This window comes from Oreochromis niloticus, linkage group LG18 (assembly GCF_001858045.2).
Source record: "Oreochromis niloticus isolate F11D_XX linkage group LG18, O_niloticus_UMD_NMBU, whole genome shotgun sequence".
In the NCBI taxonomy this organism is placed as follows: domain Eukaryota; kingdom Metazoa; phylum Chordata; class Actinopteri; order Cichliformes; family Cichlidae; genus Oreochromis; species Oreochromis niloticus.
Window position 1 is genome coordinate 20,145,466 of NC_031982.2, and position 23,054 is coordinate 20,168,519.

At 40.1% G+C, this 23,054-nt stretch overlaps 3 protein-coding genes across 5 annotated transcripts; all 3 read right to left on the minus strand.

The window, feature by feature from the left end:
• Window positions 1-1,254: 1,254 nt before the first annotated feature.
• Window positions 1,255-17,489, minus strand: gpt (glutamic--pyruvic transaminase). 3 transcript variants are annotated; one of them, XM_005476466.4, is made up of 13 exons: window positions 17,310-17,483; window positions 13,830-13,913; window positions 12,504-12,690; window positions 8,466-8,555; window positions 8,179-8,287; window positions 7,896-8,029; window positions 6,556-6,799; window positions 6,084-6,163; window positions 5,859-5,995; window positions 5,488-5,662; window positions 4,001-4,156; window positions 2,830-2,942; window positions 1,255-2,531 (listed from the first exon to the last, which is right to left on the minus strand). In XM_005476466.4, exons 3-13 carry the CDS (start codon window positions 12,639-12,641, stop codon window positions 2,441-2,443), a joined length of 1,467 nt encoding a protein of 488 aa, XP_005476523.1. In that variant the 5' UTR covers window positions 12,642-12,690; window positions 13,830-13,913; window positions 17,310-17,483; the 3' UTR covers window positions 1,255-2,440. The 3 variants fall into 3 exon arrangements, with proteins under 3 accessions (XP_005476523.1, XP_005476522.1, XP_003438123.1); XM_005476465.4 differs by lacking the exon at window positions 13,830-13,913 and having other exon boundaries at window positions 17,310-17,489; XM_003438075.5 differs by lacking the exons at window positions 13,830-13,913; window positions 17,310-17,483 and having other exon boundaries at window positions 12,504-13,197.
• fuz (fuzzy planar cell polarity protein) lies at window positions 15,697-17,303 on the minus strand. Its single transcript, XM_019347378.2, has 2 exons — window positions 16,821-17,303; window positions 15,697-16,697 (listed from the first exon to the last, which is right to left on the minus strand). The coding sequence occupies exons 1-2, from the start codon at window positions 16,993-16,995 to the stop codon at window positions 15,697-15,699; spliced, it is 1,176 nt and encodes a 391-aa protein (XP_019202923.1). The 5' UTR covers window positions 16,996-17,303.
• Window positions 17,490-20,378: 2,889 nt separating the features above from the next.
• LOC100689978 (guanine nucleotide-binding protein G(I)/G(S)/G(O) subunit gamma-5) lies at window positions 20,379-23,050 on the minus strand. The gene is made up of 3 exons (XM_003438074.5): window positions 22,822-23,050; window positions 21,018-21,160; window positions 20,379-20,685 (listed from the first exon to the last, which is right to left on the minus strand). The coding sequence occupies exons 1-2, from the start codon at window positions 22,900-22,902 to the stop codon at window positions 21,035-21,037; spliced, it is 207 nt and encodes a 68-aa protein (XP_003438122.1). The 5' UTR covers window positions 22,903-23,050; the 3' UTR covers window positions 20,379-20,685; window positions 21,018-21,034.
• Window positions 23,051-23,054: the final 4 nt, after the last annotated feature.

Sequence of the window (23,054 nt, forward strand, 5' to 3'; positions counted from 1 at the left end):
TGCGTGTTCCCCTGATCTGAATCTAACTGAGAACCTTTCAGGATGGATGACAAGGGGAGTTTACAAAAATGGACAACAATTGCAGACAGTATATGCCCTCCGTGCGACCATCTTCACAACTTGGAGAAATGTTCCCACTCACCTCATGCAAATGCTTGCATCAAGCATGCCGCAACAAATTTTTGAAGTGATCAACAATAATGGTAGAGCTACTCATTACTGAGTTCATGTTTGGAACTTTGATTTCTGTTTTGGGGGGGGTTTATGAGTTTTTTTTTCAGAGGTGTTTTGATCAGCTGTAAAACAGCCTGTTTCAGTTTAAGCGTTGTTTTCAATAAATTGCATGTTCAAAAAAATGTTTTGTCCCACTCCCATTTCTTCTTGCTGCATGTTGAAGCTCACCTTGGAACCTTATTAAGATCCAACCATGCAAAATATGATTTTTTGCCATTTTTCAAGTGGTCTTAAACTTTTGATATGGACTGTATTATGAAGTTGAAGTAATTAGGATAAGATTCCTCTCAGAATTCTTTTGTCCTATGGTTTGATCAAGTGACAGTGACATCACATGACCTTCTGACATCATACCTTTGAAAATGGCATGTCAGATCAGCTGTCCATAGTACAGTATAGTATGTGTTGTATTTTCAAAATAAAACCCCTCAGTTTCTTCTTGGGAGGCCAGTATATTGTACAAAAGGAATATTCAAAAGTGCTATCAGTTACACACAGAGTTATTTATTTATGGCAACAGTATGCAATTTTCAAAATGAAAGCCCCAAGACCCCAAGAACTGAACATGATTCTTTAAACTTAAATAAAATGCTCCATTTACTTATTGGAAATCATCAATGAGCGAATTTAGTGAATTTTACTCTATATAGTAACTAGTTGCACATAACACAAATAACTTTTGCATAATATTTTAGCTTTTTTATTTTTTCAAACATTTTTTCTTACATCTTTCTGTTTTTATTTTCCTAACACATATCTAATTCACTGTCGTCCTAAAACTGACAATTTCAAAATAAAAGCTCCTTTCTAAAAACAAATAACATGATGCTGATATGTGTCTAATTTTCAAAATATAAGCCCTATGGTAAGTTATGGAAATGTACCATATTTTAGGTGTCAGATTTTAAAAGTGTGTTTGATTGTGAAATGTTTTGTTTCTTCAGCTTTCACACAGCCTTCTGAAATAGAATGGAGGCGGAAGCAAGATGTGAAGTCCAGCTGACAACAGTATGTCTTCTCTTTCTAATAGTTTATATTCTGTGGTCCCAAACTGGTTACACTGACTGTTCCTCCCTTAGTCTAGCTCTGTTAAAAGTGAGTTCTTGCTCCTCACTGTTGCCAAGTGCCTGCTCTTAGGGGAATGTCTGACTGTTGAGGTTTTCTCGCTAACGTTGAATGTTATGAGATATGAAGAAGCTATAAAGCGCCTTGAGGCGACTGTTGTTGTGAATGGTGCTCCATACATAAAGCTGAACTGAAAGATCTGCTAAAATTACACACAATGTACTGATTTTATAAGAACATACAGTCCAGCAAAATCACACAGCAGCAATGAGTAAGACTGAACTTTGGCCTTACACAGTATAATGAACACAGAAATGGCCGATGACTAACTCAGTGTAGGTTTGCGTTTGTCTCGAGGATGAAGACTGAGGTTAAAGAGGGTCAACAGAGTCAGACGAACAGATTTCAAGTAAAGATGATGCTACTTCTTCAGTTTGTGGCATGTGACATAAAACACTTTCAGTGAACAACAGAAGCATGCTGAAGATCACTGCCATAGAATTCAAGGTCAAAGAAAAAGAGAGGAGGCTCTTGTTTTTAAACACTCCAAAATAATAACACAAAACATCAGAGCATTACATTTATTTTGACACTACCAAATTACTTACTACTGAACCATCATGCAAAAGCTTTTTCAGCATATTCTTCCAGTTGAGCAAAGCCTACAGAAGTGGAATATTTTGACCATTTTGTTTTACACATTCTCAGTTTGTAAGCAGCATCACTCTTTTCTTCAGTTTTCAGTTGCACCTTCTTTATAACTCAAGACACAGAATCAAGCCATTTAGCAAAATGAAAGTTACAGAGCTAGAGTATATACATCTTTCAAAAACGACACAGGTAATCGATCAAGCCATGTTGCACCAAAAAAAAGGAAAGGACACAGGTCTCTGATTTAATTTAATTTCATACCTCTTTTTTTTCCTTCTTTTTTTTTTGGCACAAACAGCGCCTTAAGACAAAACTCTGCAAATGTCCAAATGTGACAGCTATAGAGGTTGGAGTGTGTCATCACAGAGACTACCAGAGCCACCGCAGAGAAGGCACTTAATAGTAACAGATAAAATTCTGGTCAGCTGATACTTTTTGTTGTGTTTGGCAAGGTCCTTCTTTTGTGAATGGAGCGGGAAAAATGCGGGAATTAAGAATACTGCTGGGTGAATCTCTGGTGGAACTCTTTGACTTTATTCAGGAGGATCTTCAGCTTGTCGGTCGGTGGCAAGATGGTCATTCTGGGCAAGAGGGGCAAAGAAAAGGAAGACACAAATTAATCCAGCAGATGACCCAGCTGAGAGTTCTTTGGACTTCAGAGAATCCCAGAAGAACTAATTTAGAGATTCTGACAAGGATTTAAGATGATATTTTTAATAAATGATAAAAAAAAATAAATGTTTTGAGCCACTTGTTCAAAGGCACTCTAAAACAACAGGACTGCACTATACATACTGTTTTAGACAAATGTGCCAGAATTCCTACTGAATAACTGAATATCTTGATTATCTGACTGTAAGTTGCACATTTGCTGTGTACCTGAAATGGTAGGTCCCATCCTTTTGGCCAAACCCACTGCCAGGTACGAGGCAGATTCCAGTCTCCTCCAACATCTTCATGCAATAAAACATGTCCGGCTGCTGTCCCTTTTCCTGAGAGAGACAAAAGGAAATATTATATGTAAAAATCTGGATATTTTGGTGACATGGGGCTCTTTAACTAAAAGCTAGAAAACTGTGACAATATGTGCTTAATTAAGCTGGAGGGCAGATGAGAATTTGAAAAAGGTAGAGGTGAAATAAATCTGCATTAAATGTAATTTCCTCTCAAAACAAAAGATTTAGTAAAAAAAAATTTTTAAGATATATTTAAGATATTTTAAATGTCTTCACTATGGTGGCCCTCAGGTACAAAATACAACTAAAAAGAAAACAGGATGTTTGAATTTTGAAAGAAAAAAATCCATATGATTTTAATTTAATTAGTGAACTTTAATTTATCTGATAGTGAACTGCTGATAAAAGATATATGACATAAAAAACAAAAAAAGAATGCTGTTTGTGCCTTTTGGACAAAATTTTTTCTTAAAAAGATGTTTTTTGTGTTGTTGTTTTTTTTATCTTAGGCCACAAGGCAAGTTAAAGAGGCTTAACAGCAGATCTGTGATAATACAGGTATGTGTGGGTTTTTGGGATAATTCTACTAGTTTGTGGTCAGTCACAGGAGCTGACCACATGTCAGTGGGTCAACGTAACGTTACCCTCTCTAAGGCTGATCAGATACTCGGTGCTTTGATTCATCCGCTCTCTGTGAAATTCCTACAGAACAGTCGCCCGTGGGACAGAACTGAAACCCTGAGCCATTGGAAATCATTTGTTCTTCTAAGAAAACAAGGCGGCGCGTGGGCAATGAGCTGAGCTTCTTCAGCACGTTGCACATCCACCACCAGTCTGCATGTTGTATTTAATGGCCATTCCTAATGTGGCTTGTATGTAGTGTGACATGAGTGCAGTTAAGGCCGTGAAGGTCACAGAGAGAAATTTTTAAAACAATAATAGCAGGACTGCAAACATGAGCGATTGGAGATTAGAGTGTTCTGTAGAAATTCTTGCATAACTGCAACGTCTCTCTTCTTTTGTTGCCTCTGATCAATGTCATCACCCTGAAACAGAAATGGTGAATTATTTATAAAAGAAGGTTCAGGACTGACCGTGGCCTCTTTGACAGCCTTTTCAGGGATGGTTATGCGAGGAAAGGAGTACATAGCACCCTGCACAGGGTTGCAGCTGATGCCTTGGACCGTGTTGAGAACTTGCTCTGTAAGTTTGGCCTTTTCTGCTAAGGCACTTAATGTGGCTGTGCGTTCCTGGATGTGGGAAAGAGATATGGGGAGGGGGGGGGGGCACAAAATTAGATCCAACATATATACATTTATGTTGCTGGGATTCACTTGATTGGATTTTTTTATCTGCATGTAACAATCTTCTGTGCTGTAAGCTCAAAAAAAAGTTTCAAATTCAGCAGTGTTTATAAATGACCAGTTTCTGCAAAGGGTTTTGTCTTATCCCTGCTTGCTGAGGTGCACAATTTACATCACACTGAATGACCAGAAGTAAACAACATGGGCAGGATCATGCTGAGCTTAAAAGAGCTTTTGATTTGAAGCTTTGTTATAAGCAAACCATGAAATATCTTTTGTGTTCTTCTGGATGAACTACAGTGATACATGAAGGTAGGGCTGCAAAACAATGAAATGATTATGACTGAGCAATATTTAAAATGCAAAGCAAACAAAAATCAAGTGTTCCCTAAATCAGCTCCTGATGACGTGCTGCACGAGCCAATCACAGCTGTTCCCTCCACCGCACGGCATGAATTTACCTGGATTAGTCTGGACGAGTGATGCTGCGTTAAAAAACAGATATAGAACAAAATGTCTGGCACAGCAGAAGGTGAAGGGCTTGTCCCTCAAAGCTGATCATTAGCCATTATTTGAAAATACTTCCAAAAAGAAATCATTTGCAAAGAGTGCCGTGTGTCTGTAACGAACAGCAATACAACTCACTTATTCAACCGCCTGAAAAGACACCGCAAAGTGCAGTAATGATGAATGCATGAAGGCCAAGAAAAGCAGTGTAGTGGTTTCTAACATCAGTCATCCAACATCAGCTCAGATGTTGATAAAAGCGAAGCTGTACAGCATGCCAGCGCAGCCATCCGGCTCACAAAAGCGCACTGAAACCACCAACGCAATCACACTACAGCCGGCCAGAAATGTGCACCTAATAAACACGGTAAGAAATGGACATCTCAGGAAAGCAGAAAAAAGTGGAAGTACCCTGTTGATTTTTTGTGTTCATGCAGCCCTACCTGACGGCACTAACAGGAAGTTTGTTACCTTTTTAGCAAAACCCTCACCTAACCCTCGATGCGCTGGATGTCTAGAGGTTAACGTATTCTGGTATGCTAGCAAGTTGAGTAAAATCCATAATCAACAGTTTGTATTCAAAAGGACTTCAAACTAGTGACTGGGGCTGTAAGCCATCATTAGAAGAGAGTTTACTGATCATTGACAGATTTTTAGGCAACCACAGGGGTCACTGATTGCTAGCTGTGATAAAGAATGTAGGTTTATGATATTTAAGCTTCAGTGTCATCATTTTATTCATATACAGCCTATGATGGTAAACTGAGTACCTTGATAAAGCTGCCATAAGAAGGTTCCCCAGGCTGTGGAGGGTTAACCACCAGGTCCATTAGAGCCTGACCAGGAACAGGAGGGCATAGACGAACTGACAGCAGCTTGGTGAGCTGGTCCTTCACTTCATCGTCCATGTTGATGATTTCCATGTAGCCCCCACGAAAGCCACACCTACAAGGCAGATTATAATGTGAGAATTACAGCAAACACAAAACAAAACACAAAGAAAGAGAGAAACACAAGCTATATATTGCAGCCTTACTGTACTCTTGTCCAGCTAATAGTTGTAAAACCTCCCCTTCAAATAACTATTTTTTCATAGCTATTTTATCCCCAGCACAAATAAGAGGGAAAAAAACCCACTTACTCTCCCATGTAACACTTAGAGGTTGAGTGGAAAGACGCCAGTTCCACTGTTTCTGCGTACTCGGGCCCCATCTCAAACAGGACCTTCTTAAAGGAGTGGAACTGGCATCCCTCAGCATACACATTATCCTGGTACACCTGGGAGATGAGGACAATAGGATAGATATTAACAAGGTGAAGAAGATTATACATCAGACAGATGTCTTAAGACATTCAGAGAGATTACCTCATCAGCCATGAGAAAGAGACGTTCCTTTGCAGCGAATCGAATTACATCCTCAATGCACTGTCTGCTCTGAACCTGACCTGTAAAAATTAAGAAGCTCATGATAGGGCGGTGACTTTAGCTTTGCTGCCATCTAGTGGCTGTTCCAAAATACATGGAAATGTGTGTTGGGCCTGGTTAGGAGACAAGACAGTCTTTTCTTGTCTATTAGGATGTGTACATATATATATATATATATATATATATACATATATATATATATATGAATACAACAAAAAAGATGCAAATGTAATGCTAAAACAAATGATGCAATGAGTTTCAAACACAGCCTTTTTTATAAGAATTAAAATAATTTTCTTCTTTTTTTTAAATCTCTGTAATAACTACCGGTACTTGATCAATTGACTTTGACATATGCAATAATATGTTATGATAGTGATGGCTCCTAAATAAAGTGTCATAAAGAATTTACCTGTGGGGTTTCCAGGGTTGATGATGCATAAGGCTCGGGGGTTGCAGTACTGCCTGGCCTCATTCACAGCACGCTGCAGCTCAGTGATGTCCAGGCTCCAGCACTTTTCCTCATTAAGGAAATAGTCGATCTGCACAGCGCCCAGTTCGGCCAGTGCAGCTGAATACAGGGGATACTGAGGTATGGGTATCATAACACCAGTACGGGTCGTACCTTCGCCACACACCAGCAGCTTCAGCATTGTCTGAGGGACAGGTCAGAAAAGATTTGTGATGCTTCAGTTATAATGCTGACTTCACTACGAAAATTACATTTTTTTTAAATACTGGTGGTTGCCAGTGCAACTCTCATCCTCCTAGTAGATGCACCTTTGGTATCAATTTCAAAATCCTATGTTGCTTTGTTCTTTGTTGCATTTACAAGTTTTTCAAAAAACTTGACCTCTGACCTTTACGATCAAGTCACTGAGATTCAAATTAGTCTGAAACTTTTACAGATACCCCTATGGTATCAATTTCAAACTCCTGTTACCTTGTTCTTGAATTCTTGCAAACCTACATCTGCACGTTGCCCACTGGCCCCACGGGGTGATGATGTTGTTTTCTAAAATAATTAGGTTATTGTGTGCAAATAGAAATAATTTAAGCTTTTTAAGGGAAACGAGGATGTTTAACAATGTTATGTTGAAAACCTCATGCTCTGTTAAAACAGCACTTAGAACATTTTTGACAAAAACTTTTATTTCATAAGGGAGGGGCTAATAATTTTGCCCTCATCTGCATGTGCGCATAATCAGATTTTCGAATTACGTAGTAGTTTGGCTGCATCTTGCTTAACCTGAATACAATATATAACAAATATATATACAAGTACGACAAAAATGCACAAGAAATCGGTTCTTTATGAGCATTTTATGAAATAAAAAATATTATGTTTGAGTAAAAACCCAGCCAACATTACTGCCAGATAGAAATGCTATCGTTTTAGGTCATTTCTCTTGGAGAACAAAACCGTTAAACAGCCCAGACAACCCATGAAAGGGGTCATGAGAAGGTAATACCCATCTAGCTAGCCAAAATGTTCATGCATCAGTGATCCAGTTTCAGCCCTTCTTTGACTGGCTGACATTCAATAGATTTGTTCTCACGCGTATTTATTTCCCTGCTAATTGTTGCATGTATAATGCATCCTTTAAAAGCAGGCTCACTGCTGAGGCTTTAATTTCACAAGCCTGTTTTTGTAGTTCAGTGTTCAAAATCAAAATCAAGCTACTTCCTTCACTGTTGCTACAAGACAAATGTTCATAATTAAAACTAAAATGGAGACATAAATCACAGTACCACAATGCCGTCGCTGGCTCCTGTGGTGAGATAAATGTTATCTGGGTCACAGGCCACACCGCCATCCCGTCGTTCAATGTAACGGGCCACGTCCTGACGCACAGAGTCTATGCCTTGACTGGCACTGTAGGCACCTGAAGGAGATTCATATGGAGACAATGCAAGCTGCTATAGTAACACAAGCTCTAGAATCACTGCAGTGGCTATATATCACTCAGTAGGTGTATAAAAGGACTAAGGGTGATAATTACTTAAAGAAAAAAAAACTAAACCTCATACACACCCATACTGTTCCCACCACAAGACTGCAGAATGCGGCATGCTCTACTTTTAGCATCCTCTGGGAATGTGCTGTCACTCAGCAGTTCAGGGTAGGAGCAGAGCGCCAGGACCTTTAAACAAAGAGATTGAGTAAGCATAAGGGTGTATTATCTGCATGCATTACTACATAAAACAGGCACACTGACAATGACTTATTTGAAGAGTCAGCGTTAGTGTGAAGTACATTAACAAACATGAAAAGAGTTGTTATATTTAGACAGAAGTCAAGGGAAGGGTTTAGGAGCAGACCTGTCGGAAGAAAGTGATTGGCTGCTGGCCCATAGCATGCGCGTCACCAATGTTGGCCTTAATGACCTCTGCAAAGGGCTTCTTCATTCCCTGCCAAACATAAACACAATTAGCAGCAGTTTAACTATACATTTTGTACACAACAACAACAACAACTTTGATACATCAAAAAGCTTTTAAAAATAGACAAAGACCATCAGCTGCACCTAAATAACTTTAACACTATGCCTGCACTCTTTTAAACACGTACATAACTGTTCCATACACACGGACCCCACACTGGTTTACTGGACATGAGACTTTATGCAGCTGCAAGTTATGCAGAAAAATTAAAAAGTTGATCATGTTTGCTTTAGGGATCCAGTAACATGTTGGCAGACACTAATATGATATGACATGATACGATATGATTGATAATCACCTATCAACAAATAGTATGATATTTACACATGGCAGTGACTTTAATTTGTATCTGTTGAGTCATATCAGTTTACTGCTAGCTAAATGTGGAAAGACAGTCAGAGAAAGAACTAAAATAGAAAAGAAGAAAACAAAACAATAAAGGTACAAGAGTCTGACTGATATACGATTTTTAAGGACCGATACGATATGTGGAGAGTTAGAAATCTGATATTTCAGTATATCAGCTGATTCCTCCCTCCACCACAACAGGGAAGCTAGAGTGTCAAACATGCAACATCAACACTCATGGTTGAAAATTGTGTTTTTTGAGTCTCCTCTTCACTTTTTACATTTATTGGCTGTTCTAAATGTCAAATCAGCACTGGTATCTGCAAAATAGTAATCGGCCCAGAAATTCACAATTTGTGCATCCCTAGTTTGCTTTACTGAATGTCATGTCCCAGATATTATCCTGAACAAAAACACTGGGGAAAGTTTTAGCAGCTTTATAGCAAAATGCAAATTCTTTCTAAGGGGGGTGTTGTCTGTTTGTTCAGTAATGCGTCAACAAAGCCAAAGAAAGGCATGGCTGATAAGCAGCAAATGCTGATGTAAATAAATAACGCTCCCCACCCCACCCCCTCAAAAAAGGAACAAAAAAACAAAACTCTTTTACATGAAAAGCATTCAAAAGATTCATCAAGTTCTCAAAACGATATGTATTGTGCATCAGAGACAGTTAATAAAACAAAATACCTTTAGTCTCAAGGCTTATGATTAAATTCCACGAACCCGGTCATTTAAGTAAAATATAAACTCCAGATAAGACAGATAAGTATGCACAGCATTTGTGTAAGCTGTGTTTATTCAGGAGGAGACGCAGACCACTTGGAAAAGTAGTTTAGTGAGTCTGGAACAGCTTTGATGGAGGTCAAATGTGCAGACACAGTTTCTGCCTGAGCAAACCAGCTTATCACATCACTTCTATTAACCTTGTGAAACAAACAGACTAACATTACACAAAAAGCTTCCAATCTCTTTTGTGCAACCTTTAAAAATAAAAACAGCTTGGATTACATGAAGCAACAGTAAGCTAAATGTTTGAAATAATTAGATAATTAATAATTATCTATATAAGAGCTATTTGTTTATGGTCTCCCAGGCAAATAATATAATACTCCAAGGTCTGAAAGATAATCTCCTGACCAGCTGAGACCTCTGACGGAGGATAAACAGCAATGCAGGGAAACACACAGAGACACATGCACGCAAACACATGCTGCTAACACCAGATGTTAAGACACAGTGTGACAGTGCAGAAAATCCACCAGTGAAACTTCACGCTGACACCCTGCAGAAATCCAAACAGCACATTTGATTTGTCCAGTCCAGTTCAGATTTTAGGAAACATGAGTCCCTCGCTCTCCCATTGGTCACACACAAGAGGCGTCTCTCAGGCTGAGCCAATAACATTACACAGTGTGCATAACACCCCTGGGTCAAAGACCCATCCATTCATGATGGTGATCTTTTAGGGAAAAAAAAAGGCTGACCTCTGCTCCTGGAATGGCCTGTGCTTTTTGTTCATCACTTATAAAACAGGACAAAAACAAACAAACAAACAAACAAAAAACAATGCTGAAGGTCCAACAGGAGAGGCAGTGTTTCTTTCTACTGCTGGGCTTTGCAACAGTTTCGATTTTGCAATGATGCAAATAAGCAAAGAGTCTGTTATGAAAATTCACTTTGCACTCTTATGGGTCTGTTTCTTTGGTTTGTTCAGCTAATAGTGCTCCAGCATGTTCCCAATAGGCTCAACAGTCTCTTCCATGTGTCTCAAATACAAACCCATCACATATTATACAAAGGAAAACATTTGGGGTGTTTGCATATTCCTGTTCATTCTGGCAGAATTAAAATATCTGGCAGCTCATTCAAACAGCCCCATTCACTATCAGCTAGCCGCTCATTAAAACTAAACACACTAGCACACTGCATATGCATACTGGTACAGTAAGTTCAGTTTGTCTTGTTTCTGTGCTCTTTGAACAACACACAGTTTGTATGTGCTAAATGGAACAAGGAAATACTTGTCCTCATCCAAAAAAGCAAACACAATTTACAGAATGGGGGAGCACAGCATGCCTTCTTGTGTGTGCACGTGCTTAATTCTCAGACAAAAGAGAGAATACCATTCCGACTCGTTTCCCAAAGTAATCTAAGACTAACCAAACCTGTTTGAAAAAGCAGGTGTCCACAAAAGAGGAAGGCGTGCTGCAGAAACTACGAACAATTCCAAGAATAATTGGCATAATTTCGTGAGTGCTTCAGAAAAAATGGAGAAGCTGAGAGTAAGCTGAACTGAGGTACATTTCTCCCTTCTGGCTGTGCAACAGTATGCAATTAGAGAACTAGTTTTAGTTAGCAGTAAAGTTTAGTAAAGTTTACCAACAGCTGTAAAAAGTTGTTTCACCTGTGAAAATTTTCCTTTACCTTTGAACTTAAACTGTGCTTCTATCAACTGAATCCAGCTGCAATTTTGTCTGCTTTTTAAGCACCTAAACATCAATTAGCGCCTGATATAACTGTTGTAGCTGAGAAGAAAATCCCATATGTAGAGAGAGTGCTCATCTCCGGATGAGCATCAGTCAAAGTAAACAGAACATAATACGTTTGGAGTAATTGAACCATCTGGGTAAAGGGCTACCACCGTCATTAGAGACCCTGTTGCCCGATGTTACCGGGCTCGCATACTCATCCTTTAACTAAGCAAACCACTCAAGAGAGGACAGTTTTCACACCAGACTGCACTCAGCACACTAACAGCTGGTTGCCACATCACCATAGACAGCGTGTGAGGAAGGGATTGAGTGAGCAGAGAGAGAGAGAAAGCAACAGGTTCTTGTTTGGTGCCAATAAAGTGTAAAGAAACTTTCTATTATTTACGTAATTTCAATGTGGTTATATAAGAGCTGAGAGTTCATTTTCAGGAGAAGAGAGCAAATCTCTCTTAGTAATTCAATTCACCATAATGACAACAGTTTTTGCTGGAATGCAGAAAAACGTCTGTGGATTAGACTATGGACTTTCGCTGTAAGGTCAGTTTGTAGTTTTACATGAGCAGTCATCGTTTAGAAACAAGGAGTCAATAAGACCAGCTGAAAAACAAGTTAGAAATTAACCAGGTGCATCACAGAGAGACAAAAGGTAGCCATCTGACGGACTTTGATAACAGGGCGTGTAGAGGAGTTTACCAAATGTAAACAAAGACTTTTATTTGGCAACAGTTGTTTGTACGTAAATGTTAGAACACTAGTTAAGGGAAACCTGCTGATCTGCAATTCAAGCCCAGTAAAAGTACATACACTAACTTGCTGACACACTGAAACTCTTTCACTGAATCATATCTATCATTTTGTAGGACTTGAGAACAAAGTAATATTTAAAGTCCCATGAGATTAAAATGGGCATGGGAGGTGAGTGGCATTTGATTGGTTCACAGCTTTGGAATAACTTTCAAAGTAACACACACACAAAATACACTCATCTTACATGGCCACATCAGAAGTTAGTCTTTATTGTCAGGTGAGACACAAAGTAGTGTTCAAGTAGGACTCTAGGCGCCCTTGTACAAACCTCTGAGAGCTCCCTCTCTAGCTCCACGGCGCGCTGTACGATGGGTCCCCGCACGGCGTACTCCACCTTCTTCACCGTGGGGTTCATGGTGTCGATGGTCAGCACCTTGGCCCGGGACATGATCCCATTCTCGGACATTTTCTCTTTGGGAAGTCCACGCCGCGTCGCACTCAAACTCGATAGGGCTCTGCCAGGAGAAGAGGAGGATGACATAGGGGGACAAGTCAGTGAGCGGGTCCTGGGGTCGCCGCCGTGTCGCTGCGTTCCGCTTCTACCGGCTAACACCTCGTTCCGCCCGCGGCTTAAAAGCCGGACGTTTCTGGAGGAGAGCACCTGCATCCGAGCGGCTGACATGTTACCAGACTCTTTCAAAACAGCCGAGCGACTTTAAAAAACGCTTCTGCCGGGCACAGCGAGCTGTACCGCGCCGGTTGCTTCACCGGAGAGAGAGGAGTGAAATCAAAGTTGAGCAAGAGGAGTGACCGCCGGGATCCTATAAACGACTCCGCGCGCACACAGTCGAACCTTTCGCACGCGCTGAAGTTAAAGGGAGGTTTTGACAAAAAGTTACTGCGTCAGAATCTGAGGGTGGTGACAAAATACGACTGTGTTATAATACACTACACAAAGTTTTCACTGGGACTTTTTTCTTAGGCGGTGCATATTTAACAACACGGCCGCCAGCGAACGTACCCCTCCCCTTTTTGTGTAACCATCTATATCCCACCCGCTCTCCTCCGTTACCCGCCGCTCCGCGAGGCTGTCAATCAGCGTCGGTTCTCCGGTTACTCAGGCTAAACCGCTCCACGCCGGAAAATAAGCTAACCGGCTGCTGACTGTTAACTTCACCGCGCTTTTCTCTTTGTCCCGAGATGCCCACGCGGCCTGGGAGGAGACAGAAGCGCTCCTTTATGTGAACTAAATAGTTATCAAAGCCCCTCCTGCGTGGACTGCAGCTTTGTTAAACTTCCCCCACGTCCCCATCCCCGTGGATTAAAGCAAAAGAATGTGAGAAATCCCCATTTCCTTGTACCACGGGAATAATCCGAACCAGGCTGCAGTTTATGCAAAAATCTGCACAACACGTACACTGTTCCTGGATTAGAAGGAGGTATTACTGTTTCTCATGCTCAGCAGTGTTTCCAGGCCATTGGGAGTAAGGGTCAAACATAAGGAATAAGGTCTGGCCTGGTAACACTGGTACTTCAGAGTGGGGTGGTCTTTGTCTATGACTGTGTCTCCTGGCTCACAGCAACTTCTACTAAATGCAGAATGAGTATGGAGTGCAGTGCATCTGATGAGAAGCGAGGACTAGAAAGCACTTACATGCTACTGATCCTCAGTGATTTTCAGTAAAGCTGAGTCTTCACACTGAAACGTGAGAGTGCAATAGCGTTCCTCAATTTATCGCTGCAGTTGTAGAGAAATGCAAAAACACTGTCATTTATTCATCACCACCCACAGCTGTTATTACACCATCAAGTCCTGTAAAATAAATTTCTTGTAACGCAAAGACGTTCTCTCTTTTTTATTTTCCTTGCATGTAAGTTGTCTCACAGCTGTCTGGAAATGTGAAAAACGTTCTACACCTGCTACTAGCTGGATCATAATACATAAATACTTAAGTATATTTAATGAAACCATGCAAAGTTTTACCCTCATACTATGAACATTTTTATGGTTATGGGTTCGAAATGCTTAATTTTCTCAGCATTTTTTACTGTAATTACTTCTTAATGCTGGAAGACAGAAATGATCTTAAACACACATTTGAGCTCAAATAAAAAGTGCAGCCAGTCCTTGTTTCTGTGACTTTACATCATGGACAATAAAACTGGTGCAGTCTTGCTACCGAAACTACACATTCTGCACACAAACAAGACTTGAGTGGATATAAAATTGGTCTGGTTGCAGTTTTTAAAACATAGATTAAATGTACTTTTCAGACTTTAAACTGTCACATAGCTCCTGTACTTGTGTCTCCTCTGCAACATTTGGGCCTCAGACATATACTTCGAGGGCCTGTAATTTAAAATGTTCATATTCATAGTGCAAGGCTTTATTAAATACACTAAAGTTAATGCAGAAAAATATCAGCTGATTCAGAGTGCTGAGGTGTAAACTTTCAGATTTGACCAACTTTATGACTTAGCTTTGGCTGACTTAAATAATACTGAAAACATTTTGTTTCATTTAGGAAGTGGTTTTGAGGTTGTACTTTCTGTTGTACAGCTGGATATACAATTGATCTGGTTGCAGTTTTTAAAACACAGTTTAAATGTACTTTTCAGACTTCAAAATTTCATGTAGCTAGTTCCTGTACTAGTGTCTCCTCAGCCACATTTGGGCCCCAGACATATACTTCGAGGGCTTGTAACTCAAAACGTTCACACTCTCAGTGCAAGGCTTTATTAAATATACTAAAGTTACTGCACAAAAATATCAGCTGATTCAAAGAGTGCCAAGGAGGAAACGTTCAGTTTTGACCACTCTGATTACTCAGCTTTGACTGACTTAAATAATACTGAAAACATTTAGTTTCATTTAGGAAGTGGTTTAGAGGTTGTACTTTTTGTTCTACAGCTGTTGAGTTTTGCAATGAATCTCTCAGCCAGTAGTGGGCAGACCCATCAACATGAGAAAACACGTGAATGACTGACTCAGTGACATCAAGACCCAGAGAAATTAACCAACTATATTTAGAAACAGATAATTTTACCTCCTCTGAGGTCAGACTATTCAAAATGTCAAAACAACAAAAACAGCAGGTAATTTTAAATCCAGTGTAACATCTTCACATTATTCTCCAATACATTTTAATACACATTGTTACAGTGCTGCCCTCTAATGTAATAACCAGCTTATAGAGAGGCAGGGCAGTTGTGCAAAAGTGATGCAAAACAAAACTCAAAGCACTTTGGTGTGACATTTCAATGTGTTTTTATATTTTGCCAGCATTAGAGGCAGCATAGTAGAAACTGTAAGAGTTTGAGTAGTGTTTCATTGTTTCTACCATACATTTGCTTACCAGTGCACAGTTAATCGCTGTCTTTACAAAAGATAGTAGCTGATCTTTATGATTGTGTGTGAGCATATAATATGCTTGCATAAATCAGTAAAGAAAATGTAAATTCACATTAATGTTATAGCTATTCACCTGTGATTAAAAAAAGGTGTTAAACAGGAAATTCAATTAAAACCCTGTGGCTGCTACTATATCAGACAGAGTCTGTGTAGCCAGTGTACGCAGCGCAAACGTGGGCACAGATGGTAAGATGAGCAGAAACAGCTGGTGCTGTGGTGTTTGAAGTCCATAGCTTTTGCATTCCTCTGTAACTAGATAACATTGTTGGGGCTGGTGGGAGAATCCAAGAGGAAAGTCTTCAGTGTTGCCTCTTTGAGCGTTTTCTTCTGTGGAGACAAATAAAGGCTCTTCCTGGGTGAAGTACCGTGATGTGCTGAAGATATAAAAGAGTTTCAGCAGCTCCCAGCAGCGGGCCTTGGAGAGTAATGGACCATCGTAATGGTAACTGGGAGTCCGTACACAGGAGACTGCACGACGTGTTTCGCGGTTGATGAGAAGAAGTGCCAGCACATCGGGGCGCAGGGATACAGACCCTGGTAGGTAGCGTTCTCCAACAGCCAGGCACTCTCTCAGGGTCTCGACCAAGGGAGACCAGAAACGACTCACCAGCCCAGTCTCAGCTCCATGTAGGGATGGGGTTGGACCGCACAGCACACATACGTCTGCTCTGGGCAGCAGCTGGAAGCGGAGAAGACGGTGGGCTACAGTGGGGCTGCCATGAGGAAGGAAAATTGGGTAATCACAAGAAGCCGATCCAGAGGCCGAGAGTGAGCGTATCAAAGCAGAAAGCAGGACAACTTCCTGCGGAGCGAGGCGCCACCACTTTTCAGTTGCCGTAGCAATTCGCCCATGAACAACGAGGCAACCAAACTCGCTGTCTGCAGCCTGAGCAAAACCATCCACTGCCTCCTGAAAAAGAGCGGGGTTTGGGGGCACCAGTGAATCAGCACAATGTGTAAGGTTTCCCAGAATACCCTCCTGCTTGTCCTCCAGCAGCTCATCAATAAGACTGAAGCAGGACCTGAGTTCCCTTTTAAGCCTCTCAACATTCCGGACATTAACCAGCTCATCCAGCCCTAACACTAGCACCATGCAGCCCCACACATTCTCTAGGAGGCGTTGTAGACGGGCCTCCTCCTCTTTGCTGCTGCCCACTCCGCCATCTCCACCTCCACTCACAGCGATGAGCATCACACTGTCCTGGAAAACTCTCCACACCACCTTCCCTCCACCTTGCGTCTCAGAGCAGGTCAACACTACCCCCTGACCACCTCCGAACATGTGAACACCATTTAGAGAGCCTATGACAGAGAAGGGCAGCTGTTTGGAGGCTCCTCTTGTGAAAAGAGGGACCCCGCTGCTGGCTGTGAGACAAAGAAGCTGTGTAGAGCCATCCTGGAGCATCATCGTGGCAGTAGTTGTGATTTAAGGTTATGCATACGCCCAACAATCTAGCTATTTAGCTGCACCAGATTACTGAGCCAGCTAACTAACGGGTTTAAATGAGCTGATTGTATAATGACAATGACCGAGTAAAGTTGCATCAGCTAGGGTGAGCCGTTAGCATCACGTAATCCATTTTCTTCCAGCTCACTGAACCGGCCACGAACAATGAGACAAGCTATGAAGCAGCAAATCTAGCTACTATACCCGAATATATTCTGCCGGCTAGCTTTGTCAGCTAACTGTACTTAATATGTCAGGTTAACAAAAGCAGTTACCGTCGTTTCCACAGTAACGCTGTCCCATGATTCATTCTTCACACTGGTGAGAGCGGTTTCATTCGGCTGGTCGAGCTGCAGTTACGACTTAACCGCTCTGATGTAACCGCTCAAGGAGATGGACATGGAGACCGACCTGGGTTCAGTGCCCGCGTACATGGAACGGCTATTCTCAACACGGGTGTGATTTCCGTACGTTCACATCTCGCGAGAGTTCAACCAACAGCTCACCCACAGTCGCGAGCTCACGAGCAGATAAGATGCCCAGTTCATCATTTTCCCAGAACATTGTTACACAAAATGCTGTACCGTTTGTACAAATGCAAGCTGCAAATCAACATTAAAAACAGCGTGAGCAATTCAGACTAAAGAGTGTCCTTCTGTATACAAATATAATAAAAATGTTTTATGTATAAAGACAATAAAGAATGTCAGTTTTTTTGTATTGCTTTTGTTTGGGGTGGTCCTGGGATAGTAACCAGTTTTTAAATCAAAGATGAGATGTAATTTTATCATCAGTATATGCTGTAATTAAATAATATTAACTTTTAAAATAAAGAGGACTCCTGTTACTAACCCAATACAATGGAATTATATATATACATATATACATACATATATACATATATACACACACACACATATATATATATATGTGTATATATATATATATCTATATATATATATCTATATATGTATGTATATATATATATATATATAGAATAGAATAGAATAGAATTCAACTTTATTGTCATTGCACATGTCACAGGTACAGGGCAACGAAATGCAGTTTGCATCCATCCAGAAAGTGCTTTAGTCGTGATATAGATATATTACAATATAAATTAGCAATAATAGAGATGTGTAAGAATTTGCCCCCCCCAATTCTGAGATTAAATTCTGACTTTTTTATATGTATATATACATACATATATATACATACATATATACACATTAATATATATATGTTTATATTTTTAAGCCGGGTTTTTGCAAACAATGCATCTGGGACGTTTTTACGGAAGAGGATTAGGGCAATTGGGAAAAAAAGAGTGGGCACGTCTTTTTTTCTTTTCTTTTCTGGAATTCTGAGAAAAAAGTCAGAATTTAATCTCAGAATTGGGGGGGCAAAGACATGCCTTTTTCCCCCCAGTGGCCCTAATCCTCTTCCATAGTTTTTCCACCTACTGTTCACAGAAGGAATGGTCTCGATAGAAGCGCAGCCATCATTGCCACTGTTAGATTTTGTTCCACCATGTTAATACTATATGGGAACCATCCGATTGGTAACAACCTAATTTTTTATCAGGGATCTGCCAATACAGTAAAAGCATAGGTGGATAGAAAAATACAGTGGGCCACCGTCAGTCATGGATTGACCCCCCAGAGCCCAGGTCTCAACAATATCCAATCAGACAGAAGGCAGCAAACATCCAGACAGCTTTGATTCTCATTCAAGAAGCCAGGTGAACTATTCCTGAAGACTCCTTAAAGAAATTACTAGAAAGCTTGTCTCAGAGTTCAGGTGTTGAAGAGTCATCACACCAAATACTGATTTTCAAACTCTTTAGACGTGGACAAACAGTTTTTGCTTATAGATTATATTTCCATGTATGTTTCAATAATGTTCATACTGTATTTCCATGTGTGCTTATATAGATTTCAATAAATTGCTGGTCTCCTTTCCAATTTCCATATGTCCTCTCAAGTTCTTCCACATCCTGTATCATAAATGTAGTTGACTACATTAAGTTGACTCAGGTAACTGTGTTATTACTGTGCTTTTAGGTTTAACTGCTGCCTTTGATACAGCGGATCATAAAATTTTTATTTCTCATTTAGAGCAGTTGGTGGGTGTTAGCAGTACTGCACTGCAGTGGTTCAGATCTTATTTGGCAGAGGAAACTTTCTCTGTGAAACTTTGTGAGTTTGTATCCTCTGCTGCTTCTCTTCAATGTTGAGTCCCACAGGGTTCAGTTTGAGGCCTTCTTTTCTCCCTATACCTGCTACCCCCACAGCTACATATACACCTACCTGCTCCCTTAGGTCCTCCAATCAGCAGCTCCTTAAGGTGCCAAAACTAGGCGTAAATTTAGAGGTGACCGTGCGTGTGCTGTAGCGGGTCCAAAGTTGTGGAATCATCTGCCCTTGCAGGTTAAGCAGACCTCTTCTCTTTCTGAGTTTAAAACTCAGAAAACATTTATTTGCTGAAGCCTTTAGCACTTTTTAAGAAGTTGACTGTTTTTTTCCCTAATTCTCTATTCTTAATGTTTGATTTGTTTATTTTCTGCTTATGCTATTTGTATATGTACAGCACTTTATGGACCCTGGTTTATTTTAAAGTGCTTTATAAATAGGGTGGCTGTAGCTCAGGTGGTAGAGCAGGTCCTCTACTGATCGGAAGGTTGGTGGTTCGATTCCTGGCTTCCCCTAGTCTGCATGCCAAAAATCCTTGGGCAAGATACTAAGATACTAACCCCAAATTGCTCTCCGATGTATCCATCGGAGTATGAATGTGTGTGTGAATGTTACTTAGAAAGCACCTAGAAAAATGTGCTTGGGTGAATGCACAAGTTGTGTAAAGCGCTTTGAGTGCTCAGAAGAGTAGAAAAGCGCTATATAAGAACCAGTCCATTTACCATAAATAAAGGTGGCAAGGTACAATAAGTTGAATACAGGAAACAAATCCTGTCAAATTTAATGTACAGTAAATGTACAATAAACTATGTATGCACATTTAAATATCACAGTTTGGAGTCCTGATCATGAGTTATGACACTTGTTCAAATACTTTGATTTAAGAACAAAAAAAACGAAAAAAGCAGCACAAAAATCTTAAGTTGCTTTAAATTTTACACTATACTCATTTTAATTTTGGCTCAAGAAACAGATCAAAGTACTTCTCCCATCACCAATTTCATGTATAATGCAGTATCTTTTGACCCAAACTCTTCCTTTGGTCTACTTAATGATTCATACACAAGCTGTTTCCATAACTGTTGCCTCTAAGGCTACATGAAATTTGACAATAATATGGAACTATAAAAAAATCATAATTCAGGAAATTGATAAACAAGAAAAGGATAATGGCAATAACTTGAGTAGTAAAGAATATTTTATTCATTAAATACAAAAAAGTTGAGAACAGTGATGACTAAAATAGAATAGAAAAGGCACAATAATTGAGTCAAAAATCACACTGTGCCGTGGAAAATAATACAGTCTCCTGTCTTCTACCTTATCTAAAAATAGGCAGTCTTCTTCCCGTTTTAAATCCATTGAGTTCTACTTTTGAGAATTCCCGTGGCAGTATAATGGCTTGGCATAAGGAGCAGGTGCTGAGGTCAATTTTTCCCTGTAGCATCAAAATGAAGGCCTACAGAACAAGGAAAAAAAGAAAAGAATCATTTTAAATGGTTAAACAGCTCAGGATGAGAAGATTTTATTCAGACTATTTTTATTGATTTACAATGCAACTGTATTTGTATAAACTGAAACAAGGTTTCACAGTATTAAAAAAAGCAACTCTTTTAGTATCCACCGGCAGGTCACACAAGCATTAGATCAATTTATTAGAAAATACTGTCAATGTTACTGTCAAGTCTCAGATGTTTTTCAATTCAAGAAAGAAATCTGAATACACAGTAAAGACGGCATGTGTAGCTCAGCAACAGAACATGTGCATATTCAAAAGTGTGGCCGACTTACCAATGGACACAGTGGTTTCACAAGAAGGAGCAGACCTTCTGCGGCCTGAAAGGGTTGGTGCTGGATGACACACCAGTGAGCAGAGGGTCTTGGAGAGCATTCTGTATGCAAAACTGTTGTAGATCTGCAGCTGCCTGGGAAACCTGTTGAAGACAAGAAAAAGTACACAAGTCATTTAGAGCAGGTGCATCCCAATATTTTTGAATGACTGCTCAGTCACCTGTATGATGCTTTTTGCTTTTTGGAGCTGGGAAGAATGGATAATGGACTGGATGTTATATAGTGCTTTTCTACTCTACTTGAGCAATAAAAGTGCTTTATACAACATGGCTCATTCAGCCATTATTGGAAGGTTTAAGTGTTTTCTATCCAACATCGGGGTTAGCATCTTGTCCAAGAATGTTTGCCATACAGCCTGGAGGACCTAGGGGCTGAACCACCAATCTTCCGATTGACAGATGACCTGCTCTACCAGCCACCCCTGAAACTGTAGACCTGAACAGGGCTAATAATACTTCACTGCACAACTGTAAAGGAAACTGTGGGATGCACTTTTTAAGCCTGACCAATATCAGAGATGAAGCCTTGGTGTCCAATTTTGCTTGCGGCATAACTGGAAATGCAGGAACTCTTTTAAAATAGATGCTCTTCATTTACATGGGACTGTAAACAAGGCACATTTTCTAGAACCATGACTGAATCCAGTGTTTTAGGTTGTTTGAATGTTGTTATAGAGAGTATTTGGGAACATGTTCAGTGTTTGAATTTGCAGAAGCAGCCAATAAAAACTCTCATTCTCATTCTCATCATTCATCAATTATGTGCTGATGTCAAGTTCAAATCTTATTGTTATATACAGCAGCAAGTACAAGTTGGTAGCCAGCATACTCCTTTGCCTTGTACATTTGATATAATTGACAAAATTCTACTTTGCAGTTGAAAACACACAACATGTTTATACAGTGTGACACTAGATTAAAACCACAGCAATCTCTGGATGGAAAACACTATACACTGCGGGATATCGCAGGAATGCTGAGAGACCTTTTCACATTTTGGCTTATGTGAGGACACAGATCAATAGTGGGTTAACGACCCACAGGAACCACCTCCAAATGGGACAGTCCCCACTAGGGGTTTATTACTTATGTAGTTTAAAGGTAAAGACCCTACAATATTAGAAGGAGACCCCAACAATCAGATGACCCCCTATGAGCAAGCACTTTGTGACTGCGGGACAGAAAAAAACAAAACAAAACAAAAACCTTTTCACAGGAAGAAACCTCTGACAAAAACTAAACAAGTAAAACAAAACAAAACAAAACAAACAAACCACCCTCGTGTGAGCAAAACGGTAACATAAAATGTGGATTCAGAAAGAACTGCCCACTACATTTAGTTTACAAAAATTAAAACAAAATAATGAATCTGTCTCATACATGGTGTTTGGCTGGTCTGCAAGTTTAAGAAATTTGCTAGCTAGTACATTACTTTGAATAATTATTTTGTCAAGTAAAAACATTAGTTACACTGGGGGGGAAAAAAGATATTTTTTCCCCCCCCAGTTTTAACATTTGATCTTAAATCGCTTCGTTAAATTCGTAACCAACTACAGCTAGTCGCGTTGTTTTATGATTACAAGCAGCGCGAAACTTCAACACTTCCCCCTCGGTACAAACAACGCCCTGCTTCACAGATACTCTCGGCCAAATTAGCATCACGGTGCTAGCATCTAGCAACAGCTAGCGCTATCCGCAGATTTTTCCGTTAATTGTCAGGAAAAAAAAAAGTCACTTTTACTTACCTTAACTCGGTTTATGCTCGCCTCGAAACGAAGCTGCTGTACCACCTTTTTCATGGTCACCAGGTTGGATGAACCCGACATTTTTATGCCTTTTCTGTGATTGAAATAAAACGCTGGGCGGAGGGAAACACGTCTCTGGTGGTTGCTGCTGAGACAAAAGCACAGATGACGATATCCGGATTCCGGTTGTTCATACTTTTAACTGCAACTCCCGATTCAATCCACCAGGGGGC